The sequence below is a fragment of the Phacochoerus africanus genome, chromosome 4 (assembly GCF_016906955.1).
Source record: "Phacochoerus africanus isolate WHEZ1 chromosome 4, ROS_Pafr_v1, whole genome shotgun sequence".
Lineage (NCBI taxonomy): Eukaryota > Metazoa > Chordata > Mammalia > Artiodactyla > Suidae > Phacochoerus > Phacochoerus africanus.
In genome coordinates, this window is record NC_062547.1 from 139,870,461 (window position 1) to 139,890,639 (window position 20,179).

General features: G+C 38.6%; 1 protein-coding gene across 1 annotated transcript in view; it reads left to right on the forward strand.

The window, feature by feature from the left end:
* LOC125124376 (palladin-like) overlaps positions 1-19,893 on the forward strand; it is a 33,251-nt gene extending 13,358 nt beyond the window's left edge. The window contains exons 2-8 of the mRNA XM_047774495.1: positions 12,802-12,875; positions 13,273-13,390; positions 14,078-14,143; positions 15,695-15,836; positions 18,108-18,131; positions 19,172-19,291; positions 19,388-19,893. Coding sequence (XP_047630451.1) covers positions 12,868-12,875; positions 13,273-13,390; positions 14,078-14,143; positions 15,695-15,836; positions 18,108-18,131; positions 19,172-19,291; positions 19,388-19,635 — 726 coding nt within the window. The 5' untranslated portion in view covers positions 12,802-12,867 and the 3' untranslated portion in view covers positions 19,636-19,893. The remainder of the gene's footprint in view (positions 1-12,801; positions 12,876-13,272; positions 13,391-14,077; positions 14,144-15,694; positions 15,837-18,107; positions 18,132-19,171; positions 19,292-19,387) is intronic.
* Positions 19,894-20,179: the final 286 nt, after the last annotated feature.

The following is a 20,179-nucleotide window of genomic DNA, read 5'->3' on the forward strand; positions in this document are numbered from 1 at the left end:
GTGGGTGCTGGAGAACGAGACCAGAAGTCTTGGAGATTACTCTCCTGGAGTCTAGGTCTCTGCCACCCCTGCACCTTTGCCTGAGGGCTGGATCAGTTTCACTATTTTATCCTCAAAGAAAAAAATCTTAAACCCAATCTTTAGCTAAATTTGAAAGTTCCCTAACAAAACAAAGTAAAAAGTGGCTTGCCAGATAATACAAAACAAATATCTGTTTATCGTAGTATTTGAGCCCTCAGGTCTAAATTTTTGTATAGAAGAATTCTACAAACTGGGTCTTTTAAAAACTAGCTGCTGTACCACCATGATTAAGGGTCTAAGAAATCACTACAAAACAAAGTAGGGGAATTTTTTTTTCTTTTTTATAATGATATTTATTTTTTCCATTATACTGGTTTACAGTGTTCTGTCAATTTTCTACTATACAGTAAAGTGACCAATTCACACACACATGTATACATTCTTTTTTCTCACATTATCATGCTCCATCATAAGTGACTAGATATAGTTCCCATTGCTATAGAGCAGGATCTCATCGCTTATCCATCGCAAAGGCAATAGTTTGCATCAATTAACCCCAAATTCCCAGTCCATCCCACACCCTCCCCTTCCCCCTTGGCAACCACAAGTCTGTTCTCCATGTCCATGATTTTCTTTTCTGTGGAAAGGTTCATATGTGCCGTATATTAGATTCCAGATGTAACTGATATCATATGGTATCTGTCTATCTCTTTCTGAGAGTCTCTAGTTCCATCCATGTTGCTGCAAATGACATTACTTTGTTCTTTTTATGGTGGAGTAGTATTCCATTGTGTATATATACCACATCTTCCAAATCCAATCATCTCATCTGTCGATGGACATTTAGGTTGTTTCCATGTCTTGGCTATTGTGACTAGTGCTGCAATGAACATGTGGGTACATGTGTCTTTTTCAAGGAAAGTTTTATCTAGACATATGCCCAAGAGTGGAACTGTTGGGTCATATAGTAGTTCTATGTATAGTTTTCTAAAGTACCTCCATACTGTTTTCCATAGTGGTTGTACCAGTTTACATTCCCAGCAGTGTAGGAGGGTTCCCTTTTCTCCACACCCTCTCCAGCATTTGTTATTTTGGACTTATTAATGATGGCCATTCTGACTGGTGTGAGGTGGTACCTCATGGTAGTTTTGATTTGCATTTCTCTAATAATCAGTGATGTTGAGCATTTTTTCATGTGCTTGTTGGCCATCTGTATATCTTCTTTGGATAAATGTCTATTCGGGTCTTTAGCCCACTTTTCCACTGGGTTGTTGGCTTTTTTCGCTGTTGAGTTGTATAAGCTGTTGGTATACTTTAGAGATTAAGCCCTTGTCAGTTGCATCATTTGAAACTATTTTCTCTCATTCTGTAAGTTGTCTTCTTGTTTTTTTTATGGTTTCCTTTGCCATGCAAAAGCTTGTCAGTTGGAAGCTTTTCTTTAAAACAGGGAGAGGGCATTCCTGCATGGCACAGTGGGTTAAGTATCCAACTGCAGCAGCTCGGGTCACAGCAAAGGTTTGATCTCCAGCCCAGCAGAGTGGGTTAAAGGATCCGGCATTGCCACAGCTGTGGCATAGGTGGCATCTGTAGCGCAGATTCAGTCCCTGGCCCAGGAACTTTCATAAGCCATGGGGGTAACCACAAATTTAAAAATTAATTAATTAATTAATTAAAAGAGGGAGATATTCTTGGAATACTTGCTCTTAGAGCCCTAAGCCTCCATGTAAAAGATCCGACTACTCTGAGGTCACCATGCTGTGAAAACCCCAAGCCATGTGGAAAGGACTTGGAGGATGAGACATGGGGGGCAGGGGGAGTAGGGGAGTGGGAGAGAGAGAGAGAAAACAAGTAGCATAAAGGTACCAGACATTTGAGTAATAAACCATCTTGGATAAATGCACTTTCTAGGCCCAGCTGGCCCAGTTGAAAACACATGGATCAGAGATGAACTGCCCAGCCAATGCTTCTTGAATTCCTGACCTAAAACATCAAGTCACGGTAGAAAGATAATATGTCCCCAAAGAGCACCTCAGCGAGTAAGAGTTTCAAGATACGTCCCAGGTGTTTCCAAGCCCACTAGAATCCGAGCATCAGGGGAGGAAGTAGCGACATTCCTGACTCATGACCGGGCATCACATCTTTGGATGGAGAAGCAGTCTGATAAAGGCCAGGAACAATGTGAACTTTGACAACAGGAAAAGAAGTGTGGTATGGGGTAGGCCAGAAGACATCCAAATAGAAATCTGTATGCTACTTAGAGTGTAGGAGCTATCCTTTAAAATAGCTTTATTTCAAAACATGATTTAGCTACCAGAAAAACCATGAAAACCAGGACCGTTAGTATTTTACTCCAACATATAAAGATAATCTCCTTGGCACTGTGTAAAATCAAGACATTTTAAAACACATTGGGAAGAGGCAAAGCACTGAATGTGACCAAGTAAAATTTCTAGTCATCTAGAAAATAATGGAGTTCCCGTCGTGGTGAGTGGTTAACGAATCTGACTAGGAACCATGAGGTTGCAGGTTCGATCCCTGCCCTTGCTCAGTGGGTTAATGATCCGGCGTTGCCATGAGCTGTGGTGTAGGTTGCAGACGCGGCTCGGATCCCGCGTTGCTGTGGCTCTGGTGTAGGCTGGCAGCCACAGCTCCGATTCGACCTCTAGCCTGGGAACCTCCATATGCTGCTGGAGCGGCCCAAAGAAATGGCAAAAAGACAAAAAGAAAAAAAAAAAAGAAAGAAAATAACAGCTCACCCCTAACATCACTTTAATTGCTCTGAAAACAAAGTGATTTCTTTTTCTAAAAAGCAAGAGAGAACAAAAGACAAAGAAACAGCCAAATATGAAAGCAGTATAGTAGACGATCAAGAGATCTGGAAAAATAAAAAACCACAGTTGCTGGCAGATGGTCTAGACAAACTCGGGAAGAAATGGTAAGGTGCATTTTTAGAATTTCTTACATACTAAAATGTCCTTAAGAACTTTTCAAAACAATACTCAGTCTATGTCAAATACCATCTTCTCTTCAAACAGCTTAAATATGTTCACATGTCAGACTCATTTGTGCAGGGACTGACACCAGTGGGCCACAGAGTGGAGAAGCCCTGGACTTGTACAAAAAGTGGTGGAAATCATCACACATTCACACAACTCACAGCTCCTTTTCTGACTTAACTCATGTACCTCCTTCCTCAACTATTTTTTCTCCCTCTTCTTGTTCTGTTAGGAATAATATAAAATGAAAAACAAATGTCTTCCACAATGTCTATTGCTTTGTGGATACTTCATATTAATTACCTTTATGGACTCTACCGCTGAATATCAATAGAAAATTTATATCGTCTAGGGTGTGTGTCGGGCATAATGATAAGTGTGTGATGTTTAATGGAAGGATGTTAAGTTTTGCAGTATGGGGGGGAATTACTTAGTATGGCATTTATTATCATATAGGAGGTAAATAAAATTTAAAATACACACTAAGTCATAAAACAAGCAAACAAAACACTGAAAGAGCACAGTAAACTTATCCATCCAATCAAATAACTTAAGTGACACTAAAAAAAAAACACACCAAGCTTAGCTTACTGAGTTTTCACTAAGTATTTCATAAGGTAGCATTCTGAAACACATGAATCATTCTATGTTGCTAATCTGCCTTACTCACTTCTTTTTCCCAATTTTTACCTAATACAACTACAATCAGATTTGTTAGCTGTTCACTTTTAAATCTATCTAAGGTTCTATTTCTCAGACCACTGAACCTGTACTATACCCATGAAGCTAGTGTAACAGCAGACATCCTACTCAGGCAGTGTTATAAGGGCCTCATCATTGTTTGTGATCTCTATGTATCTTGTCATCTTTCCATGGTAAGATTGCCAAGGCCTTGGACTCTTCGTTTGGTGGAGTCTAATTCTGTTCACTTCACAAAGAGCTAGGGTTACACTCAGAAAAGGTTACCATTTACGTGAGCCATGAAGCCTACCAGGGTTAACTCATCACCAAAGTAAAATCCCTAGCTATTTTTTCTCTCAAGGACATCCCCAGTGCTACCCAAAATCAAGAGGGAACACTTCAGGACAGGTCACATGCAAGATCCACTCATACTCTAAATCCACATTTTCATTTTGATTGTCTAATGTGTGTAGTATTATTTCATAGAAGTCAAGCAAAAGGGGTTTTGTTTGTTTTTTTGGTTTTTGTTTTTTGTTTTTTTCTTTTTGCCTTTTCTAGGGCCACTCCCACGGCATATGGAAATTCCCAGGCTAGGGGTCTAATCAGAGCCGTAGCCACCGGCCTACAACAGAGCCACGGCAATGCGGGATCCGAGCCGCATCTACAACCTACAACACAGCTCATGGCAACACTGGATCCTTAACCTACTGAGCAAGGCCAGGGATCAAACCTGCAACCTCATGGTTCCTAGTCAGATTTGTTAACCACTGCACCACGACGGGAACCCCGGGTTTTTTTTCTTTTTGAAAAATATCTTTTTCTATACCCTAGAGGAAAACATATGAGAATCAAATGGAAAGACTACAGTGGCTTTAGCAAGAGAACTCAATTTTTAAAAGTAAGCATTCTTTTAGAAATTATTTCTTTTCTGGGAGTTCCTGCTGTGGCTCAGCACTAGCAAACCCAACTAGTATCCATGAGGATGTAGGCTCGATCCCTGACCTTGGTCAGTGGGTTACGAATTTGGCATTGCCATGAGCTGTTGTGTAGGTTGCAGATGCAGCCTGGATCTGGCACTGCTGTGGCATAGGCTGGCAGCTGCAGCTCTGATTCAACCCCCAGCCTGGGAATTTCCATATGCCACAGGTGGGGCCCTAAAAAGCAAAAGAAGAAGAAGAAAAAGAAAAGAAATTACTCCTTTTCTGGAAGGAGAGGTGATTCTCATGTTTGTTTTTTTGTTGTCAAAACCTTTTTTTGTTATTTATCTTTTTTATTAGCGTATAGTTGATTTACAGTGTTGTGTCAAATTTCTGCTGTATAGCATGGTGACCCAGTCGTACACAAATATACATTCTTTTTCTCATACCCATCTTTCCATCATGTTCTACCCCAAGAGATTGGGCATAGTTCTCTGCGCTGTACAGGAGGACCTCATTTTTATCACTTACCCAAATGTGCTCTGAAATATTTATTTTCATAAATAAATTACATTTTAAACAATTTAAGTAATTCCTAAAGCACAGCTCATCTTTCAAACCTCTGTACTCTGGAGTGGCAGTCTAAGCCACAATCCCAAGTGCTGACTGTTTATGCTTTAGTACCGACATTCATCTTTCTTTCTCTTCTCCTCTGATGGAGTTTAATCTACTTTGGTAATTACGAAAATCAGAGATTTTAAAGCATGATCAGATTTTTTAAATATTTAAGAAGAGCAATGAGACCTCAAATAAATCTTCTCACTTCTCAATAGACCCTTTGCCCAAAGTCATATAACCAATTAATTAATGATAGATCTAGAAACAAAATTCAGATTTCTTCAATCTGGCCTCTCTCTGTTTTTACCCATTTCTACATCATCTTCAGACAAAGACTATTTAATTCACGCTAACCAGTGACCTACCCCAAAGTAAGATTCAGGACATTCTGTGGTTCTATTAGTTATCACTGTCCCTTCTCACTGGCTGGAAGATCATGGACAAATGATGGGAAGTCCTACCTGGCTTCCTCACTCCAATGATTAAATGATAGCATGGACTGTCTGGTGCCTTGCCCATTAAGTTTGACTATGTGCTTAGAACAGGAAGCATGTGGAATGCTAGGGGGTTGATATAACCTTCCCAAGATTTGAATTTTCTTTTTTTTTTCTCATTAGCCTGGGGGCATAGCCAATTCCAAGGTAGGCAAAAACCTAAATCTCACCTACCACCAAAACTTCTCTGCTAAGTGCCAAGGGGCTTAGAGGAAATTCCAGCCTCTTGCACCAGCTGACCTTATATTTATTTACAAGGTATGTTTCTTCCAAGAAGTTCCAAATGTTTCATACACACTTTCACTTAATCTTTCTCTTTCCATGAGGGGAAGCATTTCATTTTTATCTTCCTGCCACAGCCAAAGATTCCCAGCTGTTGATAGGGTTTCTTTCCAGGGTCTGATACTTCAAGGTTAGAATCTCCAGAAGTCACAAGCATTCCCAACTAATGTTTAATGCAATACTGCTAACAAAGCAAATTTATTCATTCAACAAATACTTACTGAGCATCTCTTTTGTGCCTGGCACTATTCTAGGCACTAGGCATAAGAGTAAACAAAAGAGACTGTCTCTGCCCTCAAGGAGCTAATATACAAAGTATAAAAAAAAAAAAAAAGGTACCATTACCAGTGAATTTGGAACCATAAAAATGCTCCATTCTTATAAAAAAAAAAAAAAATCACTAGAGTCTTAACTACTCAGACTAATATTTACCATTTTACACTTACCTGGTAATACAAAGTCCACTTCCTAGAGGCCTATGTGGATTGCATTAGAAAACAGGAAATTTGGATTCTAATCCTGATTCTTCTACCAACAGACTGCACAGCGTTAAGCAAATACATAACCTCTATGACCCTAAGAGTTTTGTTCTCTGAAGATGTTAGATAAGATTTCCCATGTTTTCTCTTGGTCTGCAATTCTGTGCCAGGTTAACTTCACCTAACATGGGTGGCGTGGTATGAGGACTTACTTCCAAGGTTAAATCTTTCTATATCAACTGCTTTTTTTGTGGGATAGCGTTGAGGGAAGTAGCACAAACCAACACAGACCTCCTTAAACGACTATTAATAATACCTACTTATGCAATCATCTGTAAATCAATCAGTTCCACACCAACTACATGTTCAACACTAGACTAGGTACTTTGGGAGTGGGCGACATATGAAAATACCTCTGATCTTAAGGAGCTTCCAAATGAAAGTACACGATAGTAAATAAAAACAAAATTGTGTAAGTTCACAAGAAAAATCAAAGACAGCTAGACTGGAAACCTCTGAGGCAAGGTGGAGCTTCACCTGGATCTACATAAAGTAGTACCCATCACGATAATAATAGGACCTAAGATTTATTGAGTGATTGACATGTGGCACAAATATAAATTAAACGCTTTTGTGAGCTATCTCATTTAACCCTCGAAACAACCCTAGAAACAAGACTATTATTGTGCCTGTTTTACAAGCTGGGTACTTGAGGCTTAGAGGGAAACATACCTAATAAACGGCAAATCCAGGCAATCTGATCCTATAGCATTCCACACCACTGAATGGTTATGGAATGCTTTCCCCACACATGAGATAGAGGGAAAAGCACAGTGTTGGCACACCATTTAGTGTTTCATGAATGGTACTTCCTTTTCTATCCATCCCCCACCACTACTGGCCTCCTAACTCCCATCCCCAACTCACACCCATACACACTTCATCTTTTCCAATTGTAACATTCTTCAAAGTTCACCTGAAGGTTTACCCATACCATTCAAGCTACTGTCTCCTTTGAAGTCATAGCATTTATTTCCAACAGGCTGTGGGGAAGATTGTGTGTTGTGCTGAGATATCACTGGAACTATTTAATGTCTTATGATATTGATGTTTCTGATGTCTTATGGTATCAGGAAGATGGCACCCATATTATTATTATAATGCATCTTTTGTACTACTGAGCTTTTCATATAGTTTCATCATGCCACAACTCCTTTGTATTGCTCCTAGGTCTTGGCATAGGACAAATCAGGAAGTATTCACCAATTCGAGAGTTTGAGTGTCTGTGAAGTTTTCATTCATTAGAAAAATGATCCAAGTCAAATAAATACAGCTAACACTTCAAGGTTTAATTCTACTCTGTTTAGAGAGTCTGTAGGAATAGACTCTTTTTTTGCCCAGTCTTGGACAAAAAAGGTAATCTGTACATGTTTGTTATTCCTTTAGATCTTGTACACTCAGAGAACTAAAGCTATCTTCTGAACTACCAAAGAAAAATTCTATCTATCTTCTGAAAATGAAACCAACTAACCCTTTTACATAAAAAAAAGCAGCTCCAGTTGAAAGATATATTTTAATCTTAAAAATTTATTATAAAATACTATATACATAGGAAGGAGTAAATATATCTGTAAAATATAAATCATAATAAAATGTACACTTAGTAGCCATTATCCAGCTTAAGAAATGAAACATGAAAGAGTACTAGTAAATCTTTTATAGCACCAAAATTTTAGTCTAAAGCAAATTAAGTTTAAAATTTTACCAGAGTTCCCGTTGTGACTTAGTGGTTAACGAACCCAACTAGTATCCATGAGGATATGGGTTCGATCCCTGGCCTTGCCCAGTGGGTTAAGGATCTGGCATCGCTGTGAGTTGTGGTGTAGGTCGCAGACGTGGCTTGGATCCCACATTGCTGTGGCTGTGGCGTAGGCTGGCAGCTGCAGCTCTGATTTGACCCCTAGCCTGGGAATGTCCATATGCCACAGGTGCGGCCCTAAAAGACAAAAGACAAAAAGAAATGTTCACAAATAAAATTTTATCAAGGTGATAAAGAGGTTTTTAAAGACCTAAAAATATACCAAGTATTACAGGATTATGTATTGAGATTAGAAGGCGACTGGATAAATCAAGTCCTAATGATGCTATCAAATGCTTATTTTTAAGTGGAAACTACTGTATTTTCATTAAAGCACTGTAGTATAAAGTGATTACATACCCTGGATTTTTGCAATACTTACAATTTCATTCTATTTCCATAAACCAATGGCTTGCTGGAAAAGTACAATATTTTGTTATTCAGGCTAGTCTACATCGGGCAATCTACCTCATCTATCCAGAAATAAAAGTCCTTTGTGGCATCATGTTATTAAATGTTGGTTTGAGTAAATAAATTAGCATAGATAACGGGGGGGGATATCAGGTTAAAGATTCAGGAGATAACTATAGAATTACTGGCATTCATGACTTTGTGCTAGAGTTTCAAATAGCTAATAGAAATATAACCAATATTAAGACCCACAGTATCTATGAGGAAAAACTAAACCAGTAACACAGAAGCTCAATTACTGCTGATTCCAAAAACTCTACTAAGACCTCAAGAGATAATACAAACATTGACATCCTCCTTTCTTCAAATAAATACAGTGATGTGTTTCAAAGGGTTTCTTCTGTTTTTAAAATTGAGTTATAGGAGATGGACAACATTATTTAAGTCACAAGTACTATATAGTGATTCATAATCTTTAAAGGTTATACTTCATTTATAGTTATTGTAAAACATTGGCTATATTCCCTGTGTTGAACAATATATCCTTGTAGCTTATTTTATGCACAATAGTTTGCACCTCTTAATCCCCTATTCTTATATTGCCCCTCCCCTCTTCCCTCTCCTCACTGGTCACCACTAGTTTGTCCTATGAGTCTGCTTCTTTTTTGTTATATCCACTAGTTTGCTGGAGTTTTTAGATTCCATATATGTGTTATCACACAGTATTTATCTTTCTCTGACTTTTTTCACTTAGCATAATACCCTCCAAGTCCATCTATGTTGTTGCAAATGGCAAAATTCCATTCCTTTTCATGGCCGAGTAGTATTTCACTGAATATACACATCTTTATTTAAAAATTATTATTATATCTTATCTATAACATTCCTTCAATTTCTGCTATACAGCAAAGTAACCCAGTCACACACACACATATATATACATAAATTCTTTTTTTCATACTATCTTCCATCATGTTCTAACCTAAGAGACTGGACAAAGTTCCCTATGCTGTATAGTAGGTCCCCATTGCATATCCATTCTAAATGTAATAGTTTGTATCTACCAACCCCAATCTCTCCATCCGTCCCACTCCCGCCCCTCCCTCTTGGCAACACAAGTCTGCTCTCCATGTCCATGATCTGTTTCTGTTCTGTAGATAGGATCATTTGTGCCATATTTTAGATTCCACATATAAGTGATATCATATGGTATTTGTCTTTCTCTTTCTGATTTACTTATTATAAGAATCTCTAGTTGCATTCATGTTGCTGAAAATGGCATTATTTTGTCCTCTTTATGGCTGAGTAGTATTCCATTGTATATAGGTACCATACCTTTGCAATCCATTCATCTGTAGATGATATTTGGATTGTTTCCACATCTGCGCTATTGTGAACAGTGAGCACATGCATCTTTTTGAATGAACGTTTTGGCCAGATGTATGCCCAGGTGGGACTGCTGGATCATATGGTAGTTCTATATTGAGTTTTACAAAGAACCTTGATACTGTTTTCCACAGTGGTTGCACCAATTTACATTCCCACCAACAGTATAAGAGGGTTCCCTTTTCTCCACACCCTCTCCAGCATTTATTATTTGTAGACTTATTAATGATGGCCATTCTGACCAGTGTGAGGTGGTACCTCACTGTAGTTTTAATTTGCATTCTCTAATAATTAGTGATATTGAGCATTTTTCATGTGCCTGCTGGCCATCCTTAAGTCTTCTTTGGAGAAATGCCTATTTAGGTTTCCTGCCCATTTTTCAACTGGGTTGGTTTTTTTTTTTTTTGCTATTGAGTTGTATGAGTTGTCCGTATATTTTAGATATTAGACCCTTGTCAGCTGCATCATTTGCACCTATTTTCTCCCATTCTATAGGTTGTCTTTTAGTTTTTTTAATGGTTTCCTTTGCTATGCAAAAGCTTCTGAGTTTTAATTAGGTCTCACTGATTTATTTTTGTCTTTATCATCATTATTCTAGGAAATGGATCAAACAAGATGTTGCCATGATTTATGTCAAAGAGCATTCTGCCCAAGTTTTTCTCTAGGAGTTTCAACTGGCCTTACATATAGGTCTTTAATCCATTTGAGTTTATTTTCGTGTCTGGTGTTAGAGAATGTTCTAATTTCATCCTTTTACATGTACATGTCCAGTTTTCCCAGCACCCTTTATTGAAGAGACTGTTTCCCCCACTGTATGTTCTTGCTTCAATTGTCACAGATCAGTTGACCCATAGGTGCTGGGTTTATTTCTGGGCTTTCTATCCTGTTTCAACAATCTGTTATTTCTATTTTTTGTGCCTGTACCATACTGTTTTAATGACTGCAGCTTTGTAGTATAGTCTGAAGTCAGGGAGTTCATTCCTTCACTCCTGTTTTTCCTTTTCAGTATTGCTTTGGCTATTTAGGGTCTTCTGTGTTTCCATACAAATTTTAAAATATTTTTTCTAGTTCTGTGAAGAATGTCCTTGATAATTGCATTCAATCTGTAGACTGCCTTGGGTAGTATAGTCATTTTGACAATATTGATTCTTCCAATCCAAGAGTATGGTATATCTTTCCATCTGTTTGTGTCATCTTTGATTTTTCATCAGTGTCTTCTAATTTTCAGAGTACAGGTCTTTTGTCTCCTTATGTAGGTTTATTCTTGGGTGTTTTATTCTTTTTGATGTGATTATACCATATCTCCTTTATTCATTCATCTGATAATGGACACTTAGGTTGCTTCCATATCTTTGAAACTATAAATAATGCTGCTATGAACACTGGGGCACATATATCTTTTTGAATTAGTAGGGTTTTTTTTCCTTTCTTTCCTTTTTTTTTTTTTTTTTTGTCTTTTTAGGGCCACTCTTCAGTATATGGAAGAGTGCTAGGGGTCGAAATGGAGCTATAGCTACCGACCTGCTCCATAGCCACAGCAACACAGGATCCAAGCTGTGTCTGTGACCTACACCATAGCTCATGGCAATGCCAGATCCTTAACCCACTCACTGAGAAAAGCCAGGGATCGAACCCACATCCACAGGGATACTAGCTGGGTTCACTACTGCTTAGCCACAATGGGAACTCCCATTTTTTTCTATATATACATTCAGCAGTAGAATTCCTGGGTCACATGGTAGTTCTATTTTTGTTTTTTTGAGAAATCTCTGTATTGTTTTCCCTAGTGGCTCCACTAATTTACATTCCCACCAACAGGGTATGAGGGTTCCCTTTTCTCCACAGCCTCACCAAAATTTGTTATTTGTGTTCTTTTTTGATGACAGCCATTCTGACAGGCGTGAGGCAATATCTTATTGTGGGTTTTCTTGTTTGTTTGTTTTTGTCTTTTCAGGGCTGCACCTGTGGAATATGGAAGTTCCCAGGCTAGAGGTCGAATCAGGGGTCGAATTGGAGCTACAGCTGCCAGCCTATGCAACAGCCACAACAATGCTGGATCTAAGCCATGTCTGTGACCCACACCACAGCTCATGGAAATCCCAGATCCTTAACCCACTGAGCTGGGCCAGGGATCAAACTTGCATCCTCATAGATACTAGCTAGCCATATTTGTTCCTGCTGAGCCACAATGGGAACTCCAGGGGGGTTATTTTCTGATGTTGAGTTGTATGAGTTGTTTATGTATTTTGGATATTAACCCTTATCGGTCATATCATTTCCAAGTATTTTCTGCCATTCACGAGGTTGTCTTTTCATTTTGTTGATGGTTTCCTTTGCTGTGAAAAAGCTTTTAAGTTTAATTATGTTCAGCAGAATTCTTATTCTGACCAAAATTCACAGACACTAATATATGTCCTCTGAAATGTTTTTGGGAAATGACTCAGTATTTCTTCTAGATGCAAGTGTCACAGCTCCACAAAGGTAAATATCTTGAGTTTTTACACTGAGATTATTAAAGTAGTTCCATCCTTAGTCAAGAATGCAGATGCTCTGGACTGTCCTATAATTAATTTGCTGGTATAAATACAATTATTTTCACTAAATTTCATTAAAGCCCCATGAAATTTAAATAGAATTTCTTTTTTTACTTTCTTGTAGGTAGGTACCCAAGGAAGTAAGAAAACATTTCTCTCTCTGGGATTATGCTTGGAATATGTGACAGAAATGTCAGAGTAAGTACAAAATGTGAAAGTGCACTTGTCACATATGACTATAGAAGGAGTTCTACTTTAAAAAAATACACCAATCAATCATCAGTTTCCCAGACAAACTGTGAAGTGATTATGTGCTTTATAAGTTATTTCTTCTGCACAATTTAAGTGTTTAATAATAACCCAATGACTATGGGACTCAGACAAAGGAAATTTAAAGCAAAACTATTACAAGTCACATTCCACTAATAATTGCTCAGAAAGAAAAAGCACTTAAATTATCATGCAAATTAAGAGAAATAAGAATTAAAGGTAAAAAATGTCATATATTCAATTGTATACAGTGAGGCATTTCTATCGAAGCCACCTCTAATCTTTCTTTAACTGAACAGTCTTTGGTTTTTTGTTTTCTCCACAGAATAAAGAAGAAAACCACTAGAGTTTCTCTAAATATCAGTTCCCCAGTTAATGAAACCTCCAGTATCAGATCAAGTTACTCTACCTTAGTTCAACCATTGCTTATTGACCCCCACAGGGTAAGTTCAATTTTAAAAGATTTCTGAAGGGTTCCACTAATGGGGACACAGTCCCAGAGAGGAAGGAATCAATGCAACTTTCTTGAAAAGTATACACAGGGAGAGCCTCCAGCTACATGACCTCAGAAAGAACAAGAAAGAAATCTATGGCTCTCAGAAATAACTCCATGGAAGTTCTGTGGGTTGGCCATTTGTCTGGGTGCCAAACCAAAAGGGACAATTGGTTTCTAGGAGCTCAGTTCCATAATAGAATATTCTAACTATCAAAGGAATGAATTCCCTTTTAGTTAAAAAAGGGGGGATGCTTTTTCAAAAAACCTAAAGATACAATAAGAACAACCGTATGAAGGAAGGAAAAATCTAATCAGTAAAACTTAGAAGTTATTTAAACCTTTAATACAGAGTCTCTAAATAATCACCAATACTTATTTCTCAAATGTAATCACCCAGTGTTGTATTTCACTATCTCAGCTGATAGAACACTGGAGGAGAGAGAAAAAAGTGTGGCACTGGAGCAGACATCCACAAGGACATTTAAATTAGGAGCATCATCCTTTTCATAAAGGAAACTTAGGGAGTGGTTCGTAACAGCTGAAAATGATCCAGTTAGTCCATGGCCACCAAGCATCTAGGTTTCAAGGGCTTGACAAATATGGATAACAGTGTCTCCTCTATTTCTTAAACCAGATGCAGAGCCCTTGCAGCAGCAGCCTGTCGGGGTCCACTTGTGCTGTAGCCCCTGTGTTTACCAAGGTAACCTACCCACACTGCATGATGGAGTTTGGATTTTATACATAAACTGTAGGGATTATCAAAGAGGTAAGAAGAAGGAAAGAAGAAACTAGAAAGGACATCAGAGATTATAATTATTATATATGAGAAAACTGTGTCCGAGAAAGCATGAAATTGTTGTTCAGTGTCACAAAGCAACTCAGGTTTATCCTATGCTCTTCAGACTTTTGCTCTGTGGCAATTCTCCAGCTCTGGAAGGCAATGCTTAGACTATCCTCTCCAAACAGACTATGCTCTGCCTAACCTCAAGATTCACCAGATTCTTTCAACTGGCCATAAAATACCCTTCTGAAGAAGTCAATGAGCAAAGCCGTGTCTATTTCCTGCTTGGGTCACAGTCAGAGATTAGGACTGAGAAGCCTCCTCTATCACCCACTGGAAGCGGCAGGATTCAATCAGCTAGGTTAAACCAAGCTAAGGGTGATATCTTCTCTAGGCTTTCTGTTCCCCAGTTTCCAAACCTGAGAACTGGAACCACTGCCACTGCTGGCCCGAGGTATAAGAAGCACGAAAGGGAGACAGAGGAAACAACGTCAGTAAGAGTCAGGGGCACTACTATCAATTCAGGAAGCTCACTTTCAGGAAGCTCACTTTCAGCAGATGCTATCAGACACATGTGTCTATCATTTCCACAAGTCTCCTCTCCTGCTGCATTCCTTCCCTATATTTCCTGCAGTATCAGGCTCAAGGGCTGGGCCGGTGGTCATTATGTCTTAACCTCAGCACCACCCTCTCTGGTCTGAGGGCAAAGTTATAATCTGAAATGTAATTCTAGATTCTAGAGCACTCTGTCACTAGGAACGGGAGAGGAGGAAGATTAGGATTTAAGGGGTAAATGTACCAGAAATGCTGCTCATTCATATGTGCATTATGAGACTATACTAGCTATCATTAACAAATACTTTTTATATATCGATATAACTCTCCATTCTTTAAAGAAAGTTTGCAGGTTATTTCTCTGAAATGAGCCTCAAAATCACAAATAAGGCAAGTTTTTTGCTAGTCCTACTTCATAGATAAAGAACATAGTTCCACAAAGGTTAAGAGTCTTCCAAATTCTTATGATGAGCTACTGGCAGAGTTGTGATTTTGGCCAAATTCCTCTAAGTCACGATCCTTAACAAATTACAACACTGCCTGCCCATGCAGCTAGACCAATAATAAAGATTAAATCTATGATTTCATAGGTACTCAATAAAATAATACAACAAAGTAAACATTTTTCAGCGAATTAGTCTTCTGTTTTGAAAAAAATGGCTCTTGAGGAAGTGACTAACAACTTTCTCATCAAACACAACTCCGTGAAACTGATACAGACAACTTACACTTGACTGTAAACCACACTACAAAGCACAAAAGATGCCCAGCAAGCTCCTTATTTTGATTATGGTACAGGCAGTTGTCAAAAACTATGATGAAAAAGCATGCACACTTACTGCAATTGGCATCCCACACCACTGTATACGGTGAAACAATTTCTTCCATTCTGTGACTTATGTGTTTGTTCTTTAGCATCTTCAAGACATCTCTACAACCAGAGGTCAGTTTGTCGTGTTTGAATGCCGAGTCCAGGCCACAGCCACAGTTCAAGTTCACTGGTACAGAGAGAAAGAGCAGATAGCAGACTCAGATGACTTCCGAATTCTGAGGAAAAGTACAGTGATAAACTTTCCAATTTACTTTTCATTGTGATTGACCTTGAAATCTAATTCATGTTTTAACATTTAATAGCTGAGTTGCTACACGGTGAGAAATTTCTACTGTTAAACAATTATTTCAAATCCAAATGATTCCTCAACATAAACAACTGAAAAAGAAAAAAATTGCTGTTTTGCTCTGATGAAATAACAGCTTTAATAGCTGTAAAAAAAAAAAAAACTAGTATATTTTCATAGATTAATCTTAATTATCTTTCTAATGAGCTCTTTGAATACAAATAAGAAAAAATACAAGAATAAATATATTTTTTAAAGAGTAAAACAGGAGTTCCCATCGTGGACTGAGCAGAATGAATTTGACTAGCATCCATTAGGACGCAGGTTCGATTCCTGGCCTGATTCAGTGGGTTAAGGATTCGGCGTTGCTGTGGCTGTGGTGTAGGCCAGTGGCTACAGCTCCAATTCGACCCCTAGCCTGGGAACCTCCATATGCCAAGGGTTCGGCCCTAAAAAAATATAGAGTAAAACAAATGACAACTGATGCATAACCTCCTAAATGCTGTGAAAGTTTTCTGTCAAATAATTAATTTAGGTGAGGGTAACAAGTATAATGATCTACTTCATGTTAAACACTGAGTTTGTAAACAATTTCTCATTTAATCCCCACATCAATATTTTGAGGTCTGTGTTATCATCCCCATTTTATTAGCAAGAAAACTGAAATTAGCAATGCTAAACATTGCCAAAGGTCCCAAAGCTAGGAAATGCTACAGACAAGGTTCAAGCTCAAGATATTTGTTGTACTAAGTGAAGAAAATATGTTCACTTAAATATTAATTCAAAATTGAACACCTGCACATCACATTTAGGAAGAAACATCTCTATTATACAAAACGGTATTTCTTTTAAAAATAACATTGGCGTTCCCATTGTGGCATAGTGGGTTAACAATCCAACAGCAGTGGCTCAGGTTGCTGCAGAGGCATGGGTTCAATCTTCAGCCCAGCACAGTGGGTTAAAGGATCGCACTGACACATCTGCAGTTCAGATTCAATCCCTGGCCCAGGAACTTCCATATGCCGTGGTTGCAGCCATTAATTATTAAATAAATAAGTAAGTAAATAAAGTAAAATTTGCTGGAGTTCTCTTGTGGTCCAGCAGGTTAAGGATCCTGTGTTGTCACTACAGCAGCCTGAGTTGCTGCTATGGCACAGGTTCAATTACCAGCTCAGGAATTTCCACATGCCATAGGCACGGAGAAAAAAAAAAAAAAACTACACATATTTATTGCATTTTCTGAAACTAAAATACAAACTTATCATAATAAATCTAGGAAAAATATTATAACATATAGAAGAAATTTTAAATTACATTCTCTCTACGCAGAGAAAACTATTATTTATCTTTTGTGTAATTTTCTACAGTAGTACTACAGTATTTTTATGATGTGTAATAGTCAACTTTATGTTTTTGTTTTGTTTTGTTTTTGTTTTTTTTGTCTTTTTGCCTTTTCCTGGGCCGCTCCCGTGGCATATGGAGGTTCCCAGGCTAGGGGTCTAATTGGAGCTTTAGCTGCCAGCCTACGCCAGAGCCACAGCAACGCGGGATCCGAGCCGTGTCTGCAACCTACACCACAGCTCACGGCAACGCCGGATCGTTAACCCACTGAGCAAGGCCAGGGACCGAACCCGCAACCTCATGGTTCCCAGTCGGATTTGTTAACCACTGCGCCACGACGGGAACTCCTCGACTTTATTTTAATCAGAGAGAGTAAAAAGATTTTTTTTTTATTATTTTTTAGAAAGTTTTTGTTTTTTGTTTTTTTTTTTTTCCACTGTACAGCAAGGGGATCAAGTTATCCTTACATGTATACATTAAGTAAAAAGATTTTCTTGGAAGATAAAGGCCACCTCAGGGTTAGTGTTGGAGCAACAGTTCACATTCACAGAAGAGATATATCTGATCTTATATCACCTTAGAGATGAAGAGCCAGGGCCCAGAGAAGTAAACTAATTTTCGCAAAGTCACAGAGCAATCTAATAGTAGAACAGGAGTAAATACATTTTTTCTAGTGCCCTGCCAAGTGTTCGTTCCAGTATGCACCTTTTCCCTTTTCTGAGTTTCTACAGAATTTATAGTCTGTGACTCAAGATTTCAGCCAATGTTGCATTTGCTTCAAGTTATTTCTCATATACATATGCCCCCTTCTCCCAACTAAATTGTCATAATTTAAATTCTTCTCTCTACTCTCTTCTTTTATCTTTCAGAAGCTTGTTTATCATCCATTCCTGGTAAGCACAATTTTTCAACATCTTGATAATAAATAATTAAATCAATTTAGCATCAGAAGACTTGCATTCAGGAGAAGTTTTCAGGCTATCCTATGACAACTCTTGAACTGACACAACAGAGAAAGCAAGATAACTAGGATTTATCCATGAATTTGTTCGTTTACTCATTCAATCAACATGTATCTACTAGATGCAGGCTATGGCCAAGTTCTGTTCTTGCACTGAGAAGTCCCTGCCCTCATAAAGCATGCATTCTTCCTATCTTCCATTTGGCATATTGTTTACGCCTCAGGAGCAACACACAAAGGCAGTAAGGTATCCTGACATTAAACATTCAAACTGTTAACTGTTCAAGATGTAGCTTTGATGCCCATTAAGCAGAAACCATCGGTGCACTAATATTAGATCTAACTACCATGGCAATGATATTTTTTAGTTCAGTTAAGAAAATTTTTCTATAGGATCTTTGTGCTAAGCACTAAAGCTACAGAAATCTAGAAGTCAAGAGATAAAGCGTAATTCCTGCTTTCAAGAAACTCAGTTGTAGTAAAGAAAACAGATGTGTTGGAGTTCCTGTTGTGGCTCAGTGGTAACAAATCTGACTAGTATCCATGAGGATGTGGGTTTGATCCCTGGGCACGCGCTGTGAGTTAAGGACCCGGCATTGCTATGAGATGTGCGGCAGGTCACAGACTTGGCTCAGATCTGGCGTGGCTTTTGCTGTGGCTATGGCCAGCAGTTGCAGTTCTGATTTGACCCCTTGCCTGGGAAATTCATGTGCTTCACGTTCGGTCCAAAGAAAAGAAAAGAGATGCGTCTAAGAAGTAGGTGATAGGAACAATGCTGGGATTATTTTAGCTGTATTTTTATGATTTATCTTCATGAGCCCACTCAAAAGACGAAAATCTAATCAGATGGGATTTTTTAAATCTCAAGAATACTCTATTAATTTCCAGTCCCTCCCCTCCCTGATACACTGTTTGTTTGTTCATTGTGGGCATCCAACTACTCTGATGAAGCTGAATTTCTACCCTTTCCAGAGGAGGTGTGCACCTTGATTATCACAGAAGCATTTCCTGAAGATTCTGGGCAATTCAAATGTATTGCAGAAAATGAGGCTGGGACTGCAGTCTCCACAGCACGACTCTTTGTTTCCCCAGGTAATCACTCCTCTGAATCACCCTGCTCAAACTGATCTCTGAGCCAAAAGGAAAATTTTGTTTCTATGTGAACTGGTGACTAATTATATTTTTCAGAAGGAAGAGATCTGGAGAAATCAGAGCGTTCTCCAAAGTCACCCATGAGGAAATTTTCTCCAAAACTGGCCTCCTTTCCCTGGAGCAGTGACAGCTACATAAAGGAAAAAAATTCAGACAACACCCCAATAAACCTTATGCCAACTATCCCTGAAACAGGCAGTCACACCGAACATGAGGTCCAGGTTCCAAAGAAGGATTTCTGTACCACCAATGAAAATTCCTCTGAACTACAACCACAATGGTAAGGGCAGACAGACCTAACACTCACTCATTCAATATGTTCTGGGTTCTATATACAGAACAAAGCACATGGCTAAGCTCCTGTCCTCAGGGAGCCTGCATTCTGAGATGGTTCACTCTACCTGTCATTTCTCCTTTACCCTCTATCATGCATTTCACCAGGGCAGAAACAGTAAGTGATGTTCTTATATCCACATTTAAGGGTTTGCTAGAGACTTACTGAAAAAAATAATCCAGGGAGTCCCCATTCTGGCGCAGCAGAAACAAATCCAACTAGTATCCATGAGGAGGCGGGTTTGATCCCTGGCCTTGCTCAGTGAGTTAAGAATTTAGCGTTGCTGCAAGCTGCAATGCAGGTTGCACATGTGGCTTGGATCTGGAGTTGCTATGGCTGTGGTGTAGGCCAGAAGCTGCATCTCCAATTCTACCCCTAGCCCAGGAACTTCCATATGCCACAGCTGCAGCTGTTAAAAAAAAACTAACATAAAATATTCTGTGATAGAGGTTTCTTCATTGACAGTCTTAGAATATAGGCACAACTGTCCTTGC